Source organism: Parasteatoda tepidariorum, chromosome 1 (assembly GCF_982258835.1).
Source record: "Parasteatoda tepidariorum strain Cologne lab strain chromosome 1, Ptep-v5.0, whole genome shotgun sequence".
Lineage (NCBI taxonomy): Eukaryota > Metazoa > Arthropoda > Arachnida > Araneae > Theridiidae > Parasteatoda > Parasteatoda tepidariorum.
The window spans coordinates 6,462,154-6,484,114 of NC_141755.1; the positions used below are offsets into that span (position 1 = coordinate 6,462,154).

Sequence of the window (21,961 nt, forward strand, 5' to 3'; positions counted from 1 at the left end):
GTGGTTATCTCCATGTCACTCAAATGAGGGTCAATTCCATGAAAAAGTCCTCCACGAAGGCAAGTTTGTAGCAATCCTTGATTCATAAGTTTTCTGTTTTTCTGGGTTGGGTTATTAATTACGAGGCAACAAAGTTGAATATTGATAGTCGTAAACCCAGAATTGGGTCCGTCAAAAAGGACAAATGAAAAGAGAGATTAACAACGAAAATTAAGAAAAATAATAAGTTTTATTTTACTGCTCATTAGCGGCAAGTACATAGAACTCATAAAATAAGTTAAAACTATGAAGAGAACACTGAAAAAAATATATTATGTATTTTTTCCGTGTTTTCTCGGTATTTTTAAAGCAGAGAAAACACGGAAGAATATTTTATATTTTTTCCATGTTTTCTCTATATATTTTGTTAAATTTATCTACTGATCCAGAAGGCGGTACAAACATTACAAATGCTTTACGTTAAATTAAATTTCAACTAAAAGAAGCGTGTTCTATTTATCCTTGGCAACAGAAGAACAAAATAAATCATATTTAGTAATTTAACTTATCAGTCATATCAATCATATTTAAATAATATTTCGCAGTAAAATATATTTAGATAAATCATATTTAGTAGTAAAATTTTGTGAAGGAAAGACTAACCGAAAACCAATTTACTTAAAAGAAATCGCAATTTCGTAATAAATTTTAGAATTTCAACTTTTTTCGCTCAATCTATATTTGCTATTTCATTTTAATAATAAATAAAAAAAGAGCTTACAAACAAAGAATATGTGATCTTTTGAAAACAACAACTCCCAATCGGCTTTTAAAAGATCTCTGAAGCATAGCGAAGCATCTACTCTGCATAAACTTCTTTATTGAAGGAAAACAGAAGTGGCTACATGAAGCAGTCCTTCGATGCAGTCAAAATTTTACTCGGTAGTAAATTGCCTCGATAAAAGTTTATGAATTTCGTAATGTTGCTTTATGATAATACAGAGAACTTTTAACACTCTTCAGGAACCTATTCCTAGTTTCGTTTAATTTCATCACAAACGATATTTCTTGTGATATTTTTGCCCATAAACGGTTGTAAGCGAATTTTTACTGCACCAATAAAGGGAGCAAACAATGATAAAGCAATGATACATTTTTACGCATAAATGTTTTCAGCTTGCATACATGAAATATTTTTCTTGCTCTCAATCGATTCTCTCAGAAATTCATGACTTTTATTAAAATTATCTTGGAATTAAAATTTAATAAAAAATGAACTGCGGGGAAAATATCTCTTAATTTAAAATTAAGTAGTGAGATTAGAAAACTTTGGAAAAGATAAAATGTTTCAATGGTGATTTTGATTAAAAACTAGCTACGAATATGAAGTGCTTCATTTTAAAAAAAAAGAACTCCGTTAAGACTATATTAAAAGTAATTAATGCAACGCAGACAGGAAGAAAAATGTCTGCTGTGTATTTAGTTTTGTTTTATATGAATAAAAAAATAATTTAATGGAATTCTATTTTTTTAATTTTTAATTTTATCCAAATATTCGTTTCTTTTTGCAGTTATGCGACATTTTTAAACTCTGAATTTAATTAAATCAAGTTTTGACTTAGTTTACATAAGTTTACATTTCTTCAAGTTTATATATTATATATATATATATATATATATATATATATATATATATATATATATACGTATAGATATATGTATAGATATATATAAATATATATGGATTGATAGACAGATTTTTTTCAAGAATTAGGAACTTAAAAGTTAAAATTATAATGTATTTACATATTTGAAATATGTTTTATTACTACTATATTCATTTTTTGTCATTTGTTATTATTCCGCATTTTTCAAATCTTTACGTGACACTTATTGAACAAAACGATCTTCTCAGAAAACTTTGCAGTAGGATTAAATTCTATTACGTTACTTAAAGAAAGTTCACAAAGTCAAACTCAAACTCATAGAGATCTTGAAACTAAAACATTGCAATGAGCATTAAATATTTATTCATAAAAAAATTAAAATAAGGGTACACGAAAATGTTGCAAAATAAATTTTTTTGCACAGTTAATGTTACACAATAAATAATTTGTACACAATAGTTTGTGTCCTACATGAAAACCAAAAATCAGTTCATCCAGATATCTTCAACTAAATTAAGACTGCGTCTCTCATTAAACTTGGTAGTAATCTATAAACAAAAGTAATAAACTAAATATTGATCCTAAGGAAATGTAAAACAAAAATCGTATCTGGTCTAAGGGAATCGGGCATTTATTATCGTTGAAATTTAATTCGTATTTTACATACGTATTTTACGTTTCGTATTTTACATACAATTCGTATTTTACATAGAGAGCGTATTTTACATACCCCTGAAAAGAAGTAAAAGAATTTTAAAGAATTGGTAATTTTATTAGACATTTTTTATGTTAAGTGGATATTATTACCTTGACATAAAAATGATTAATTGATACTTATTATTTTAAGTACGTGGATTCGCTAAAAGTAAATATTTTAATGTAATACACTCTTATAAAATCGCTTACCTGCAAGTTTTGAACATGATACATATTTTAAATTACAATCGAAACAAATTAACTGTACAAAATGATTGAACTATAATATTGAACTGTGAAAAAGATTAAACTATATTGGTACGTTTTCCTTGAATATAATTTTTTATTAGTTCCACATCTTTTATGATAATTTTTCTTGAGTAGTCATAAACTTTTTTCCCATTTAAATATTGTTAGATATTGTAATATTAGTACTAATGTGATATCTTACGAATTTCTTAAGATTCAAACTGAATTGATTTTCAGAAAAGAAAGAATTGAAGTAATTATAAAGGTAAAAGTTTTAAAGCTTCACAACTAAGGAAATGATATCCAATGACTCGTTGAATTTTATTATATCTAAATTAAAAAACTTTTTCCACTTATCAGTCACTTACTTAAATGCAATTATCTTCCAACATTGCTAAGCGAAAAATACTAAATTCTTCTTTAAAAAAAAAAGAAAATAAAAACTCATCAGAAAAAGTGTTTTCTGACTACATAAGCTATTGCACTGCCAGTTATCAAAAAAGCTAAGCATATAAAAATCTAATAGTAAAAAAACTCCCACGCATTTTGTGCCATTTCATAAAATTTTACTTCAGCTAGCAGAAAGACCATTAGTCCAGACCGTTGCCGCCTAAGCGTTGGGTTGGAAAAAAAACAAAGGCTTATACAAAATATTTCTTTCCTGCATAAATGGTAATTCGAAGATATATCTTAATAATCTTGTGCAAACAACATCCAAGAGGCAATTCCCGTCTATCCTATTCACTGCAATCTCAGAAACAAAGCGTAAGATACCAGCCTTTTCTATATTTGCATATAGATGGAATGCTTAGAAAACAGTTATTTGAAACAACAAGAGATATATTTTTTGCGCCATCCTTCTTATTTTTCTCTGCCGTGGAGTCTTAAATTTTTCAAAATAAAAACTCACTCTTATTTATGAGATTCTGTTTTCCAATTCGTTCTAATTTCGATTGACAATTCAACTAAGAAGCCTTAAAACTGTTTTCATTTTCAGTTATTTACCGAAACTGTAATTTAATTAGTTAATAATTGAAAATTGTATACAAAGCATGCGTATAATTATAAAATAAGGCAACAGTCAAGTAAATTTATGTTGTTAATACCCAATTAACCCTACTATTATTTTCATTTACTCAATAATTTTCATCTATCCTTTTATTTTTATCTACACTATAAAAAATTCCAGATCAAATTACATCAAAAAGTACTTTTACCCTGAGTGTAGCATCTATAACATTCCTTTTAACGTAAAATCCGTTTTTAACCATAAAAATTTATAACGCCATTTTTACAGCAATATTTAATTACACTGATTCGATGATATCATAAGAAATATTACTGCAAAAAATACAATGCATCAGTTTTTTATTCCCTAAATTTTACGATGAAAATGGATTTAACCGTAAAAAGTACCGGCACGCTGAGTGCCGGTACTTTTTACTTTAATTTCCTCCAGAATTTTTAAAGCATACATAATAAACCAGTACCAGGAAACAAAGTTTGATTCAGATTTTTTATTCTTATTTCAATACATTCAGCATTAAAATGTTCAGGAAGCACTACCTAGGTTGTTTAGATAACTTATAAACTACAATACTGAAACTATGAATAAAGAAAATTCAAAATAAATTTTTATAAATGGAAACACTTGAAACCCTACATATTTATTCTATCGATTTGGATTTGCTCTCTTTCGATTCATGGTAAAAAACATGAATACTAAATTTGAAACGATACCACATTTAACAATACTCAAGCCCCCGCCCTGCCCCTTTTAACTCCTTTTCTTCTGCCTCCAAAGACCCGACATGCGAAATTGCGCCTACTAACGTGGAGAACTTCATACTTTTTTACTGAGTAGAACTTTTTTTTCTGGACTTTATAGAGCTAGTTTTACTGAAAAAGAGACTTTTACAGGGAAAGAAAAAATTTTGGTAAAATTATAGTATAACATTTTTAATTTAAAGAAAACAACAACATATTTTTGATTACTAAAACTAAAGAATACGCTGTTTTAAACTATTGATTTGGTAGTTTTTCTGTTCATACGGTGGCGGTTCACCGAAAGGTCTTGCTTTCAAAATTACAGTTCTTATTACGACACATTTTGTTAAGATATAAGTACTCCCCCCCCCCTAATAAAGGGCGTACTGAAAAATTTTGTGACCCGACGCCATGAAAGGTTCCCTCAGGCGAGGGAGCACAGGTTCGCACCAGCACTCGCTGTCCGAGCGTAGAATCTCCGTGACACTTATTAGTTCAAAATAAAATTGTAGAAAAAGAAAACACAATGATGGCAGCAACCAAATACATTAAAGCAGTAAAGGCCAAAAAATCCTTATATTCACCTTGTGCCCTAAAAGTAATTACCTATTTAATTACAATACACTACCAAACATTAATCATAGAAAACCCTAAATCAACTCTCTAGTAGGCGTGGTTAGGCCCTTATATTTTTGGCAATTAGCCCCTTATACTTTTGTTATCCCCATAGAGTCAGATGCACAGGTTCATTTAACCATATTCTGGTAATTTTGACCATATTTTTTATCAATGTAATATATGCATACTATAGTGTTAAAATGTTTATTGTAAAAATTTTATGAGGTAAAATGAGAAAGATTAAAAGTAAGAAGAAAAGAATTGATTTATTTTTTACGCAAAATAAATATTTCTTCGTCTTATTTTAGAACACCAACAACACTGTTGAAGGAGCGTAAGTTATAAACAAACTAACATATTAATGTATTATAGGAGGATACTTCAGAATAACCATTGCAATTATTTATTTTTATACATCTTTTTCAATCCAGTTACCATTTTAAATATTTGATTGTATGACCAACGCTTTTTTTATCTACGTAAGTATCTTGGATAATTTGAAAAAACATGTACCCAAAACTGATAATCCGATATATAATATAATTTATATAATATGTTTCCTATACATAATATGTTTACATATTTATGTTTAAATTTTTCCTCAAATATATTTCATCAATATATATATAGCAATACATTAAAACAGCGTTTCTCAACCTTTCAGTATTCGCGGCCCAGTTTTCAATCATAATTTTCATCGCGCCCCCACTTGCAGAAAATGTATGCAACAATAATGTATATTGAGTATATTTAATTCTGTTTTTAAATTATTTTTAACTAACTACCAAAACAAAAGTAAAGTAAAAGTCAGCAGCAATTGAGATTGTAGAAACTATGTTTGGAGTTAATTTTTCAAAACAATTACAGTCCATACCTCTTTCAAATGATACTGTTGCTCGTCGAATTGGTGATACAGCTGAAAATGTAGTGTCAGCTTTCCTCGATGATGCGTGACAAAATGTTTTCAATAAACTTTGAAGCAAGAGATATTAATGAAGATGCTCATTTCATTGCCTATGTTTGATTTTGTGATAATATGTCAGTAGTAGAACTACATTTCTGCAAATCAATAGAACTCAAAACAACAGCGCTAGCATTATTTGCTATTTTAAATGATGTTATGAATGATGCAAACACAGAATGCAAAAATTGCATCGAAATATGCACTGGAATATGCATCGGAATATGCTTGTTCAATATCCGGAAGGTTCGAAACAAAAATCGCACTAGTAAAACAAAAATCGCCTCAATGCGTCTGGACACATTGCATGATCCACAGAGAAGCTTTGGGTTCGAAAGAAATACGTCCTGGTTTAAATATTGTATTAACTGTGGTTGTAACCATTTCAAATTATATAAAAATGAGAACCCTGAGATCGAGAATCTTTTCTGCTCTTTGTAATGACATGGGTTCAGTACATTCAGAGTTACTATTTAAATGTGAGGCAAGATGTCTATCACGTGAGAAATTTTTGCAACGTGCTCATGAATTAAGAGAAGAAATCGTCCCTTTCTTAGAAGATAACAGACCGGAAACCGGGAATTTACACAATTGTTTATTTGTGATGAAAGTGAGATACCTGGTCGTCATATTCGAGAAATTAAATAACTTGAATCTTAAACTCCAAGGAGCAAATACACATATGTTGGATACGAGTGATGAAGTTAATGCTTTTTGTAGAAAATTAGATTTGTGGGGCAGAAATTTAAAGCAAAAAAACCTAACAATGTTTGCAAATGTGGATAATTGTACTAAAACTTACAAGGCTGAAGAAGAATATATGAAAGTTACGTTTGTAACCATTGAAAATCATTTAGCCATGCTGGCAAAGAATTTTAAAAAGTATTTTCCTGCTCATGACAAACTGCTAGCAAGTTACGAGTGGTTTAGGAATCCATTTCATAAGACTCCCGAAGGACTCTCAATTGATGAGGAAGAAAAATTCATAGACTTCACGACAAGTGGCGAAACTGAAATGCAATTTAGTAATAAATCACTATTTGAATTTTGGCAGGAGGAGGATTTTTCTGCACTGAAACAAAGGGCATTTCGCATTCTATTACCGTTTTCAAAATCTTACCTTTGTGAAACTGGATTTTCTGCTGTGGCTTCTTTGAAGACAAAATATAGATCACGGCTAAGTATAGAACCAGGACTGAGAGTGGCTATTTCTAATATTAAGCCTCACATCAAAAAACTTTGCTCTGCAGGACAGACCCAAGGAAGTCACTAAAAATTATTAATTTTTTTAAAAAATTTAGTATGTTTGATTAAGTAAGGTGGGTAAGCCAAAGGTGGCCAGTGTTCCTAACGTAGTCCCCCCCCCCAAAGTAAAATGAAATTTATTTTGAATCATAAGATGTCCCTTCTGCATTGTAAATCTTGTATCTGAGGTGCACGAGGCTGAATTGGAAGATATTTCCTTGAATGGCCTCCACTGTATGAAGTGATTTAATTATTAGCAGTTGTTCTAATTTCCAGGTGAGAAGATAATGTGTTTAAATTCTTAGAACTTTGAGCTATAATATGTTTTCTGAAAGTTTATTTCATTTTCTTTAACCACATTACTTTAATTCGAATTAATCTATCAGATTAATAGTTTTATGTCGTGCAAATGGTAAGAGAGACCTTATGTATGTTCCCAAGTGGCGCGACACTCGGGCCACCTACGGAATCAAACGTGAAATCTATAAAAGAGTTAATTATAAATCATTACGTAGCATATTATTTCTCAAAAAGGAATGCTTGAATTAAATGCCAATTGATTTATTTCATTTTAATCAAATGTGGAACTTTGTTATTTTTTAAATTTTTATAATATTTTGACGTTCTCTGCACTTTAGTAGACTTTGCGATATTTTGTTTCAAGTTTTTTGTTTTGTTTGCATTTTAAAGTCATTTTTCAGGTATTTTTTTATTTTTTGGAAGTTATGAGTGTTTTTGTGGTCGATTCTGGTATTTTCTTGCAAATTTGGGTATTTTTAGATTAGTTATGGGTTTAGTTAGTTAACTCTAGTATGGTTATTTAACTCTTACTTGTTGGCTAATCCTTCTGAAAAAATTAACACAATAATTCTTGATTAATTCTAATGAGTTAACTCAAAAGAATCACTAGTGACTTCACTCAAGAACTATCAAAGTAAAATCAATAAACAAATTATACACTCTGAAAACAAATATCTTTTTTAAAGTCGGGAAACTTGTTCCAATCAGCAAGACACTTAAAGTGCCTTTTTAAGAGAAGTTTGCCAGTCCAAGTGTTTTTTCTAAAGATAATTTGAGTAAGTGAAAAAGTTATTTCAAAACATGGCTCTCCTTTGGAACCTGTGCGAAACCTTAGGTGAAGAAGCTAAAATTTTAAAATTGTTCTATAAAATAAATGAAATTTTATTTTACAATTAAAAGTAAACGTGATATATATTAGAGATAGGTGTAAGATGTTACAGAAAAAATTCAGATACACAGACTTAATCAGAAAATTATAAAAAAATCCTTAAAGCCAAGCCACCCTTGGCTCCCCACCTTAAATTTTGATTTAATAAGTTGTTTCACTTTAATAAGTTATTAAATATGTCAAAATGTATTTTGTTTTCTATGTATATGTGCGCTTTCCTTTCATCCAGTTAATCAAATTTTTTTATTAATAATAATCTCTCGTGAATATTCTCGCGCCACCCCTCTGGTGTGCTCGCGCCCCCCTAGGGGGGCGCGCCCCACAGGTTGAGAATCACTGCATTAAAAGAATACGAAAAGGCATAGAACATAATATTCAGACGTAAAACTATGGTACAAAAGCTACGTTGCTTACATTATTTTCAGAATTATTATAAAGTTATTTTTGAAATATCTCATTGCATATGAAACGTGTGCTGAATTTTTACTTACATAATTCTGAATATAGATATGTCCATGAGACATATAACTCTGTTCCATTTTTTTTCAATAGATCAATAGAATATTTGAACTCATTATTTTAAGCCCGTATGTAGACCATTAAAAAATTTCAAAATCAAACATAAAAAAGCGATGTCTATTTCAAAAATTATTTAGCTTCATTTTTATTCATTCATACTAGGGAGCTAAATCCTGTAAGTAAATATTACAAACTGAGCGATTCTAATGATTGTATTCTCTGATAAGGAATCTAAATCTAAAATTCAAAATAACTGATCTAATATTGCGAAAAACAAGCAATGTTGTTTAAAATACTGCTAAAAATGGTCATCAGACGTGTATTTCAAAAGTGTTGTTTTGAATAGAACAAAAAAACATGAATTTAATTAATATTAAATTAAAAATATTTATTAAATATAAAATGTATTAAATATTAATTATATTTTTGAATATAAAGGCATTACATAATATGTGCATGCAGTGCACAAAATAAAAGACAGACCACCCCGAATAACTTTTGATCTAACGATCGGATCTAGGACTAGGGCTCTGGGGTTCTAGAGCTCTGAAGGCTCGAAGGGGTAATCTCAAATAGGCTAATTAATCAGTGCAGATGATATTTTAAGTTAGGAAATAAGACACAGATAAATGATTTTTCTGAAGAAAAAAAAATGTTTTTTGACAGATTCGGATTTCTGATCCCTAAGATATAGGCTGTAGCTGCATTTTGGGAAATATGGTCCTAATAGTTTGGTCAAGAGAGCGGTTCAAAGTTTGGACCCTTAATGTTGATTTTACTTTTTCCGTATTTCACTACATCTCGAGAACTTAAGTGAATTGAAAAACTTTTGCACGCAATTATAAAATTCGTTTATCCAGATGTAATTCCATTCAAAATATAACTTTAAATAATTATTTATTATTTTTTACCATTTTATTTAATAATGAACAAAAAAATTTGCTACTGTAAGGTATAGAATTATTTACATGATTTTAAGAAATTTAAATTTAAAGGGCAAAATGCAAAATTTAAGCAAAATCGATCGAATTGTCTCTGAGAAATCGAATTCTAAAAAAACGACATTTTTCAAAATTCAATTTCGCATTAACTATTCTACCAATTTTGCTCAGATTTTGTATTTTTCCATTTAAAATCGCATTATTTAAAATGATGTGAAAAATTTTAAGTCTTGAAATTCAAAAATTTTCCAATTATTGAATAAAATAATAAATATTTACTAAAAATTATATTTTTATCTGATTGTTATTGTTGTTGGTTTACGCCGAACTAGAGTTACACAATGGGCTATTGACGACTGTTTGGGAAACATCCTTGAGCATGATCCGAAAACATGCCATCACAATTTTTATCCCCTGCAAAGGCAATGGTTGCCTACTTCGGTAGCCCGACGAGCTGCTCATGAAGTCGAGCACTTTATGGTAAAATAGATATACTAGGACAGATATCTCACACCCTCGGTCCCTTAGCAGACTGATCAAAGAAGTCACCCACCCGCAAACTGACCGTAGTCAGTTATGCTTGACTTTGACTTTCATCTAGGTCGATCTACTACTGACGATCAGTCCACTGCGGAACTATTTTGCACGGAATTATCTTTGGATAAACGAATTTTATAGTTATGTACGAACACTATTCAATAATGCGCTGAAAAAAGTTCTCGAGATATGGTGCCGATATTTTGTGGGTCAGAAATCAGAATCTAGCAAGAAAAGGAGTGTTTATTTAGAGAAAGAACGTTTTTATGTCTGATTTTAAACTTGAAAATATTACTTGCTGTAGTTAAATGTCATATTTGAAATTATCCCCTTAAACCATTAAGATTGAGGTTTAGAACATGAATATCCAATCATTAGATCGAAAGTTATTTAGGGTGGTCCGTTGTTTGGACCACCCAGTCCAAAATGGACCATTTTGTAAATTTCATTGCGTCACTATTGCATCGCTATTGTGTCATTATCGTGTAATAATTCATCACTATTGTGTGATAGCTCATTTTCCTCATCAAATTATAGCGTTATTTATTTATTTAAACTTGTTGTGTTTAACTTATAACTTCTTACTTTGTACAGTACAATTGTCAAGCTTAAACATTGGTGGTGTAGTAAACTTAAATAAAATTCAATTCTTTTAGACACTTTCAAACTCACCAATTATAATATTAACAACTGTGATAGAAACGAGATTCTAAATAAACTGAACAATTCCCTCCAGTTTCTATGTATCATTGAAATCCTTAGTTATCTGCTTACAATACGAATTCAAAACTGCCAGTAACTGTGCTGTTACATTGATTAGGAAGTGGGATATTAATAAGACGATTCAAGCTGCTTTGCAAATTCAAGTCATTCGTTTGTGGTATTAAGGGATAGGCGGTAACGACTGCAAATTCCCTTTGACTGCAACTGCAGTTTAAATTACAAATATTCAATCAATATAATGGAATATTCTAATTTAGCTTAGCATTTCTAACATTTAATTAAGCTAGTTTTTAAGACTTTTTACTCTTAAGGAAAAAAATTTGCTTAGAAACTGGGGCTTACTCTTATATTCAAAATTTAGTTTGTTTTTTTAAATTTATAAGCTGTTGGGTTTATATGCAACTTCATACAAATGTTGTATACATTTAAGCACACAATTGTACTATCTGAGAAGGATTCTGTAAAAATGAAATTAAATAATATATTTTGTGAATTGATTTAATTTCTCAAACTTTTAAATTAATATATTTTGTTTCGAAATATATTTTTCTTTGATTTGTTATGAATATTCATGTAGAGCCTAGCTGACTGCAATCGAAAATTGTAAATATTTTATATTTCTATATTGTGTGAGCAATAGATTGATTGGAAAATGCGTTTCAAGCACTATATACTCTTTAAAAATCCACTCTATAATGTAATAATATAGAAATAAAATGCATAATTTGATAGACTATAAAGTATTTTTGGAATATTTTTCTTGATTTTTTTTCATCGACATAGTATCTGACGCAAAAACAATAGTAAAATAAATTTTTATGTATTTATGAAATACATAGACTTTTTTCTCATGAAAGTTCTGCAATTGTATCGTATGATGATCGTATGTAAATCGTACAAGTTTTGTTGCGATTATTGAAAAGGGACGGGCTGGGCCTCCTTTTCCCAACTCCCGTGATTGCTTTTCATTTTTTTTTGTTTGCTTTAAAGTCGATAAAAAAATTTTGTTAATAAAATATAAGGTTACTTAATATTTATGTAAGCAAATTTTTGTTAACATGCTAATCTTGACAAAATAAACGGATACCTACATTTGAAAAAATAACCTACAGTACTTAAACTTCAGAATGCAGACTGTGCGACACAGTGGAACAAATGAATAAGAAGTAAATTTATTTGTTAACAATACTTAACTGTAACCTTATATCATGTAACAGTTCGAACAGGAACAGCTGACAGTTTAACGAATAATAAGTCTCAAACTAACTATCGAATGTTAATTTTTTTTACTTCATCGTATTCTATACATTTTTCTATACACCTTCCTAATTTCAAATTTCTAAGTCTTATAGTTTGTGTGCTGCAAAACAAAATGTAGTATTAAGTTTAACACCAAAAACTTTTTCGGCGGTTCTTAATATTTTTATATAGAGAGAGAATTATTGGAAACTTCAGAACATAATTTTCCTCGTGCAGAGGATTGAGAATTGGAGTTCAAACTTACGTTAACGTTAGAATAACGTAAAATTAAGGTGTTGGTGTACCTGTCTCTTTATTTTAGATCTTATTTGCTCGCTTAATATGTGGTACAATATGTATTCATGATATTTCTTTGTACCTCAGTTCAGGTTTTACTTTCAAATTAATTTGTTTGATATTTAACAAATAGATGGTTGCAAGACATTTTTATATGCTCTTAAAACCATCATAAATATCCTATAATGCTTATGAAACATTTCAAAACGTAAATAAATGTGTTTTTTTTATTAATATTATTATTTTGGGTGCCAAATCATTTCTATTTATCAGGGAATTAAAAAAAAAGGTTGAAAAGAATGATATTACTTTTGGAAAGGATCTTTTGCTTTATAAACATTGAAAAAAGCAAAATTGAGTCTCACACTGGCTAATTAATTATAAACCATAATAGATAAATATTTATTGGGCCTCTTTTTGCACGGATAGCAGCCCATTTTTGAGTGGGCATTGATTCTGCGAGCTTCTTTAGCACACTATATGTTCAGAGAATACCATTCATTTGCTGCACTGATTATGAACCTGTAAATTAGATGGAAGAAGAAATTTCTGTCTGGGGCGATTTTCCGATATTCCCCAAGAATTCTCTATTGGGTTAAGATCCTGACTTAGTGGTGGTTATGGAAAGTGTTAGAAGTCAGATTGATGTTCATTGAACCTATTTTCAATTCATCTAGCATGGTGCATAGTTGCATTATCGCCCTTGAAGTATCCGCCATTTTACTAGTAAAATGCAATTATGCACTATGCAATTGTCCTGCCAACTAATCAAGATATTATCTAGCTAATTTGTTATCCCCGAGAAATACTAGGGTAGAACATTTTTACCAGCAGAACACCCCACGCATCATGATACTTCCACCAGACTTGTACACAATACAAACAAGTATAGGTTCTTCGCAAATTTGACATTTTCTCTGACTACAATACCAGGCTTAAAGTGTTGTACCCCACCACCAGGGACTAATATAGGGGATCTATGCCCACCACATAACCCGTTTCCAGCCCTTAAATGTCCTTGTGTCGTCTGCCGACATCACTGCAAACGAACTCTGGAATTTCGAGAAAAAATGAGACCTGACAGGTATCCGACTCTTTGTTGCCCTCGTTTGCATATTTTTGCTAATAGCTTTAGCAGAAATCTGTTTGGAAGAATCTTGGCTGAAGGCTTTTGTTTGCTAAAGCATATCAGAGTTCTTTTTATGCCATACAATGGGTCTCAGTGGTAGCAGAGTCAAGGGTCTGAATCCCCTTGCCATTGAGCAAACCGGTGATACCTGATTGCGCTAATGGTTTTCTGAAATATGGTGGACTGCGCTGCTAACATCTTATCCCCCTTTAATAAAGGTTGGTGGACTGCGCTTAAGGCAACCCTTATGACCATCCCTCCTACTTCATTCATGCAGTAAAACAATTTCTGATAAAAGCATCGTCTCGCCAATATTGTTCGCCAGAAGCTAGTGTGTTGAGGGTGGAGGGGGATTTGTCAATAAGTTTTCCTCTATCCTTTTATAATTTTTATTTAAAAGGAATTTTTTTACACGTTTGTAAATTTTAATACTTCTGTAATTTTAAAATACAAACTGTATTTAAGCTATGAAAAAAAAAATTTTTTTCTAGTTCATTTTAAGGTGACATATGGCTATCAAAGTTTCGAAAATCGGTCAAAATTTTAATTAGACCAATGCAATTGTTTCAAGAATATTGGTTAAAAAGTTAAAAAATATATACATTTGTTGCTCACTTGTCTTAAGTTAAAAAATAAAAGTTCAGGGTGTAGTATCAAGTTTTAATTAAGTTTTAAGAACCTTACTTTAATATTTAAAAATTTGAATTTATTTAATATATTTAATAATTTAAAAAAAAATTTCACATGCAATTTTTGAATATATTTGATAGTTTGAATTTTAAACCAGTTTTAACCAATCTATCTTAACCAAACTTCCGCATATTATTTTTAAAAAAATATTTGAACATAAAATGACTCTGACCAGAAGCCATGGTTGGCAATCATTATTTTTTTTACTCCAAAATCGCACGTATTTGATTTAAAATGGATTTTCTTAATTCGAATAAAATTAATTGGATTTTTTAAAATTTAGCATCCAAAGCATCTGATACAATATTTTAATAATATTGTTTAAAAATAGAAGTAAAATAGTTAATATTTCTTACTAAAAATGGATAAAATTATTATTATATTATTACATACTAATCACTGCGTTAAGAAAAAAAAATCATAGTTATATTTCTTAGATTCAACTTGGTGATAATTGCTAAAATTGTCAACTAGACATAATGACAATTTGTCAACTAGACGTCTAAAGAAAAGTAAATTAGTTTAGATAAGAAAACATTATTGAAACATTACTACGTCATTCTGGTTTGAGGAAGTCTTGATGCACTCTAACTCTATATTCAATAAGTTATAAAAGCTTTGCATTTTAATTAGCAAAAAACTAAATGGATATAATTGAAATATGCTTTTTGAAAATTATTTTAAACATATTAAATGGAAAATTACTATTTAAAGGTTTCATATCACTCTTATTTAAATGTAGTCTATTTTGAAACATAATTACATGAATATCCCTATCGATATTTCTTAGTAAAAAAATCTTTCAGTTCAAATCAAATTTCTTAGTAAAAAAATATTTTAAATTATATATTTTTTCAATTAACATTTTTTAATAATTTTGTTGAAATTACTGATTTATTTTTTAAAAAAAAAATAATCACTATTTACATCAATGCATTTTATAATGAAAGGGATAGCATAGTGATTTCAATGCATATGCATTTTATTATTCCGTAATAAAAAAAATAGCTTCCTTAATAAACATACATTGTCAATTAAATCAGACTTTTTAAAAATTAACACATTTAAGAATGTATTTATTAATTATACTGTATGAAAATACGTAAAACTTAAATTAATAATTTTTTAAAAAATTAATTCATTATTAATGTTATAAAAATTATGTTTAAGTTAATTAAACTGATTTAAATTAGTGATTTATTTTTAAAAAATTGAAAAAATTTAATCTTGATTTAATTTATGACTAAAATGAAGTGATTTATATACCCTGACAGAAGCAATCAGAAACTTAAAAATCTAGTATATTTTTTTAAAATTTAATTTATGTGTTTTTAAAGAAAAACCTTAAAATAAAGTTGAATTATTTCGTACATTTTTTCTCATTCGAAATGATTTTTAACAAATTCTTCTGTTTTGCTTACAGTAACATCGTAGTAAGAATTTGATTTTCTATATATATATTGAAAATCATATTCTTTTTATCTACTAAGTTGATAAATGAGTCAATCAGCAGATTAATATAAGCTTTACTCTACAGTTATATGCAATACAAATATGATCTTATATCGAGTTTTGCTGTCAATTCAAAATTTAAAAAAAGAAGAAAATATTGGAAACAATTTTTTTAGCACAATTCAATTATTTTTCTTTAATCACTTAATAAAAATCCTAACATGTCTTATAAAATAAAATAGTTTCAAAAAACAACAACTTTTCTAAAGTTTTGTTCGGAATAGCGAAACTTAAAATACTAAGTGTAACTTTTTAACTTATGAGTGTCGAGTTGACATAGTCTCAGTTAATTTTCCAAGTGCATGTTTTTTCTTTTTTTTAAATATAATTTTTATCATAAAAGGCGTTGCAAAAATTTCTTATGAATTATTTTTTTAAAAAATAAAAGAATAAAAGTTTGTAACTTATTTGACATTTTTCTTTTATTCGACCTTTTATCTTTATTTTTAGAGTTAATAAGAAAATCTTGCAACAAATTTTAAGATAAAATTTAATAAAATGCCATAATATCAGAAAAAATTAAATGAAAATATATTAACTCGATTTTCCAAAATTGGAAAGTTACCCTCAATATTCTAATTTTTACTTCATCGAATAAAACTATAAAAAAAATCTGTTTTGTAAAATTTTTAAAAATTATTTCATTCTTACTCTGAAGATATCTCGTGATTGAAACTGTTTCTTAATTTTAACTACAAAACACTGAGTACTATATTTAAACAAAATGATGCGTTTAAATGTGTCCTAATAAAATTTTTTATTCACAATAAATCGAAAGTTGAAAAGGGAATAACACAATGTTCTCAAATGCATAAGTTCACCCGTTCTATAATTACATTTGTAAATTAACTTACCCACAAAGATAATAAAATTGTAATGATAAATGCAATACTATCAGTAAATGTATTATATTCTAATTGTAAATCTAATCCTGTTTGAAATAACTCGAATTTAATAAATTGGACTAATATATTTTGACATATTTCTTGGCCAAGTAGAAGCTTATCGCCAAGTTAGTGCTTGATTTTTATAAATTGCACCCCTCACATGTCAATGAGGAGAGAGATCTACCTACAAACGTTATCAACTAGCAGCGCAATCAGCATACTGCTAGGGGTGGGGGTTATAATTGAGGCAATTACTAAGCGCAGTCCACCATTGCCCGAGCAAACCGTAGGAGGTTTTCATTGTTTTCCTCTCCGTGTGACGCAAATGAGGGCTTGTCCGTTCAAAAGCATTATCATTGGGTCAACACTGGATATAAAATAAAATAAAACTCACTCATGCAACTCATCTAGAAAAGCATTCCATTGAGGATTAATCATCGTCATAAATTTGGCATTCCTTACTTCACCACTTACGTGCATTTTGTAATGTAAGTGTTTTAGTTTATTACTCTCAATTAGGGACCGTCAGTAGCACATTGACTTTAACAGAAATTAAATTCAATAATTCTATAAATGTTTATATGTTTATAAATTTAATATATATATATATATATATATATATATATATATATATATATATATATATATATATATATATATATATATATATATATATATATATATATATATATATATATATATATATATATATATATATATATATATATATATATATATATATATATATATATATATATATATATATATATATATATTAAACACGTTAGCGAGATCATTTGCGTCGTGTAAAAATGACCCACGAACATTTTTGAAAAATTATTTTTTTCTAGTTATATTAAGGTTTTTGTAACAGGAGTGTTTCTTTTTCTTTTGCCTATTACATTTCATTGAGGGTCTACAGTAAATTACTAACTTTAACTGAAGCTAAAATAAAAATTTGCTTTAATTCTGTAATCATTATTAAAAATTTCACAAAAATGACATGCATTAAGTAAGTTTGTGCCATTAGTGGTTTTTTTTTATAAATATAATTTTAAAAAATGTCATGCAATTTTTTTTTCCTTTGCAGAAAATATCAAGTCTATTTGTAACGTGAGTCTTGAGGTTTATTACATACAATTAAGTTCTAACAGTTAAAGAATTTTTAAGAAGAAACTATTCCAAATTTTTAAATACGTCACTCATAAGACTTGAAATAATTATAATTTACAAGAAATATCTTTTAGTGGAGAATTCATTATTTACTGCAAAAGAGAATACTTAAACTAAGTAATAAAAAAACTTTTTAGCTAATCTGATTAGAAATGTTTTTTATATAGATTCTTATTTAAAGTCGCCGCAATAATTTTTGTTGGTTACAGTTTTAAATAAATATCTAAACAGAAATAGTTACATATTTAATTCCTATAATTAAAATAGTTAAGAAAGCCGCAAATGTCTTAATGAGATTATGTTTTAGATTTTAAAAAATATTAATGAAAGCAGTCTAGATATTAATATTTCAATCCTTAAAACGAAATATAGTTATAATTGTACATTTACTAAGCTTTAAATTGAAAGTTTAATTAGTCAAAGATAAGTCAAACATTTTGTTTAAAGAAATAGAAATATATTCAATAATTTCGTTACAACCTACTCATTTTCGTAGTTACACAATTACTATTGTTTAAAAGAGGATTAAAACAAAAAGTATATTTAAGCTGTAAAGAAATTTTGGAAAAGTCATTTCCGAATAAATACAAAATGAATAAGAAAAATGCTCCAAAAAGCCTAATGTGCCAAATTACTAAAAATTTTAAATATCTGACAATAATAATGCTGCTCAAACATTTTTGTTTATCGTATACTTTCGTTGGAAATGAAGAACATAATTCGACCTTGTAAAAAGTCATTTAAGAAGCGTAATAATTATGTTGTTATTTATTAAACGTGATCAAAAGTTTTTTAAGTGTGAAGAACATTAAACTATAGCAGTGTGAGCACTGTTTACACAATGCGAAAACTACTGATTAAATTTATCGTAACAAGGTAAGGTAACATAGCAAAACGGAAAACAATTGTGAAAATGAGTTAAAATTATAAGGTTCATTTGTTGTTCTTTCTAATGGCATGTACCCATGGCACTGTACCCACGTACTCGGTGGGTTTCAATGGAGTCGAGGATCGAACCCCATACCCTCCGTACTGGAGTTTCTAACTCTAGGCTACAACGCGCATGCTGATTTGTTATCTCTTCAACTACAGTTTTGTTTGAATTTACGTTTAATATTTATGTGACACGTAATATATCTGGGGGGGAAATATCCCTATTTATAAATATTTTGAATCTGTAACATTCTATAAAAAATATTTTTGTATTGAAATTGTTCATTACTTCATTATATACAGTTTATTCATAAATTCACAAAGAGAAAATTATCCAAATATAGCGGTATACATTTTAAAAAAACTCAAAATATTCTTAATAATATAAATTTATTACCTATTTGGGTTAAATCTAAAGCACATTAAAATAAATAATGTAATAGTATTCTTAATTATATAAAATTTTAACCTATTTGGTATAGTTTTAGAGCCGGTTAATTCAAAAATTTGCATATTATTTTTAATCATAAAATATTACCTATTTGCTATAAATTTCGAGATATTTCAATCTAATGGCTTAAATTTGTGGAAAGAATTTTATATTATCCCTTTACAATATCAAAATAAAGTAATAAGTAATCACTATACACATACGCATAAGGTTACCTAGTTGAACACCGATTTAGTAGGGTATAACAAAATAAAATATGAAATACACTAAAATATCATAAGCTCAAATTAAATCGTCGAGATTCTTATGAAATAATCTGAAATAGAACTTTTAATTTTCTAGGTGTCATCGCCCTTAAACTCATGAGCCTCGATGTACCAACTGCAATAATGCTCGGTGAATCAGTCTGGCTCAACTGCACTCTAGATCTAGAATCAGATGAACTCTACTCTGTCAAGTGGTATAAGGACGACGTTGAGTTCTATCGACATCTACCACAAGACAACCCTTCTGGACAAAAATACGACGTTCCTGGGATTTACTTGGACGTAAGTGGAACTCTTTTGTTCCGGGGGGGGGGGAGCATGACAAATGATTTTCTCTGGTATGTGTCTTGCCCTGCTTTCGTTTTGCTTTTTTCGCCTTTCAACCTATAAGACTGAAACACTAGTTGACCTGAAGATCGTTTTCATTCCAATGAGGAGTGACCGAACATCTGCTGATGTCTGGACTAATTTTTCTTCCTTTTATCCTCTCATATGATTCGATTTTTTTACTGTCCGTCAAATGAATACCGGGTAGATGAGCTTCCGGAAAATGACTCGATTCTGTAAAAAATAACTGTCAGGAAAAGTTCTCGAAGAATAGTTTACTGTCTGTTTTATTTTATGTTAGGGATAAACTGTTTTAGATACATTATAGCAATTAGATCGCTCTTTTACTTAGTTTTAGCTTTCAAGAAAACGTGATGGTTTAATTTCAGTTTGGAAGTAAATTATGCCAGTTTTGTTTCCATAAATTACATATCTTGTATGAAGCTATTTCTTTAGAAGTTAATTAAATAATTTCGCAAATTCTTAGATAAAATGCATTAAAAATATATTTTGTTTCGTCCCCTTTAGCTAATAATGAAATTAACTACAATGAATTTATAACTATTCTATACAATGCAGTATTCAACGATACATTTTTTGATTATTTGTACCGAATGTCGTTATATATATATAATATGCGGTGTATCCACACCGATATTTTTTAGTAAATTAGTAGTGAGAACATCATGATTAACGAGTCCAGTTTCGGCATAATATTTTATTTTACTAAACGATGGTGAATTAGCAGTTTAACCCCTCTCCAAAGCGGGAGAGGGGGAACACATATCCCGTCTAAGCTGACGGATTTTATTTAAGCATGATAAACAACAAAAAGCCACGCAAAAACTAGTGCTCTGCGTTTTATAGGATGATTACAAGTTGTAAAGTGGTCAGTCATTATTGCCTTTTTCTGTATTCCTACGCCTCATCAATTTATTTATTACTCAAAGCAAATCGTTTAATCTTTCCTTATATGGAAGTGAAAGATCTTAAAATAACTTCTCTTTTGAAGTATAAATCTAATTATTATTCATTGGCATGTTTTTAGCCTTGAAGTCCCAAAATAGAATTTCTACCCTTATCCTTTACTAAAGATATTTTATGAAAAGGAATGAAGTTTTAATGTTTTTATTAACACAAAAGTATTTAATTTTTGTATTACATATATATATATATATATATATATATATATATATATATATATATATATATATATATATATATATATATATATATATATATATATATATATATATATATATATATATATATATATATATATATATATATATATATATTGTTTCAAAGAAATTATTAGATGTTATTACGATATTATAGTTTAACTTTGAAAGATTTTTCTATGTGTATATCAAGTTTAATGTAAAAACGTCATCGAGTCTAATTAGTCTAACCTAACCAAATCTTTAATCAAATAATTACGCAGTGTTTTAATCACTTAATGGGGGATACTTTTGAAGAAAACAATCATAAAAGTGTTCATTTTCTTATTCACAAAAATTATATAAAACTAAGTGCATTTACAGTATACGTACTCATTTTTAATTTTTTGCTTAATTTTTAGCTTACATGTTCGATGAGTTTTGATTTCTAGTTTAAAATAAACTATCTCTAAACACATGACAAATAGTCTGGCATTGCCATCTGTTGCATAGATTGAGAAGTAAACATGATTCCTTGCATTAAAAATAGAGTGCTTTAATCATTTTGGCACGTTACTTTTGAATACACCAGACCGGAAATATCATGGGCACGAGAAGTGGGGGAGAAACTTCACCCCGTCATTTTAACGGGAGGGAGAAGGAAGGGGTGTTAACAATTTCAAGCAAATGAAGGATCTAATACTTTTTTTGTTTCAGTACTAACAAAATTCTTTTGACATACATTCTGCGCAATATGAAATGCTGTTGATGGAGTGAGACTTCGCCATGCGTCGATTGTCATTAAT

General features: G+C 28.7%; 1 protein-coding gene across 2 annotated transcripts in view; it reads left to right on the forward strand.

Moving 5' to 3' along the window:
* Positions 1-21,961, forward strand: part of LOC107452009 (uncharacterized) — a 251,421-nt gene that overhangs the window by 109,486 nt on the left and 119,974 nt on the right. For both annotated transcript variants that reach the window (XM_016068280.4, XM_071180218.2), the window contains exon 2: positions 19,745-19,950. In XM_016068280.4, coding sequence (XP_015923766.1) covers positions 19,745-19,950 — 206 coding nt within the window. The remainder of the gene's footprint in view (positions 1-19,744; positions 19,951-21,961) is intronic.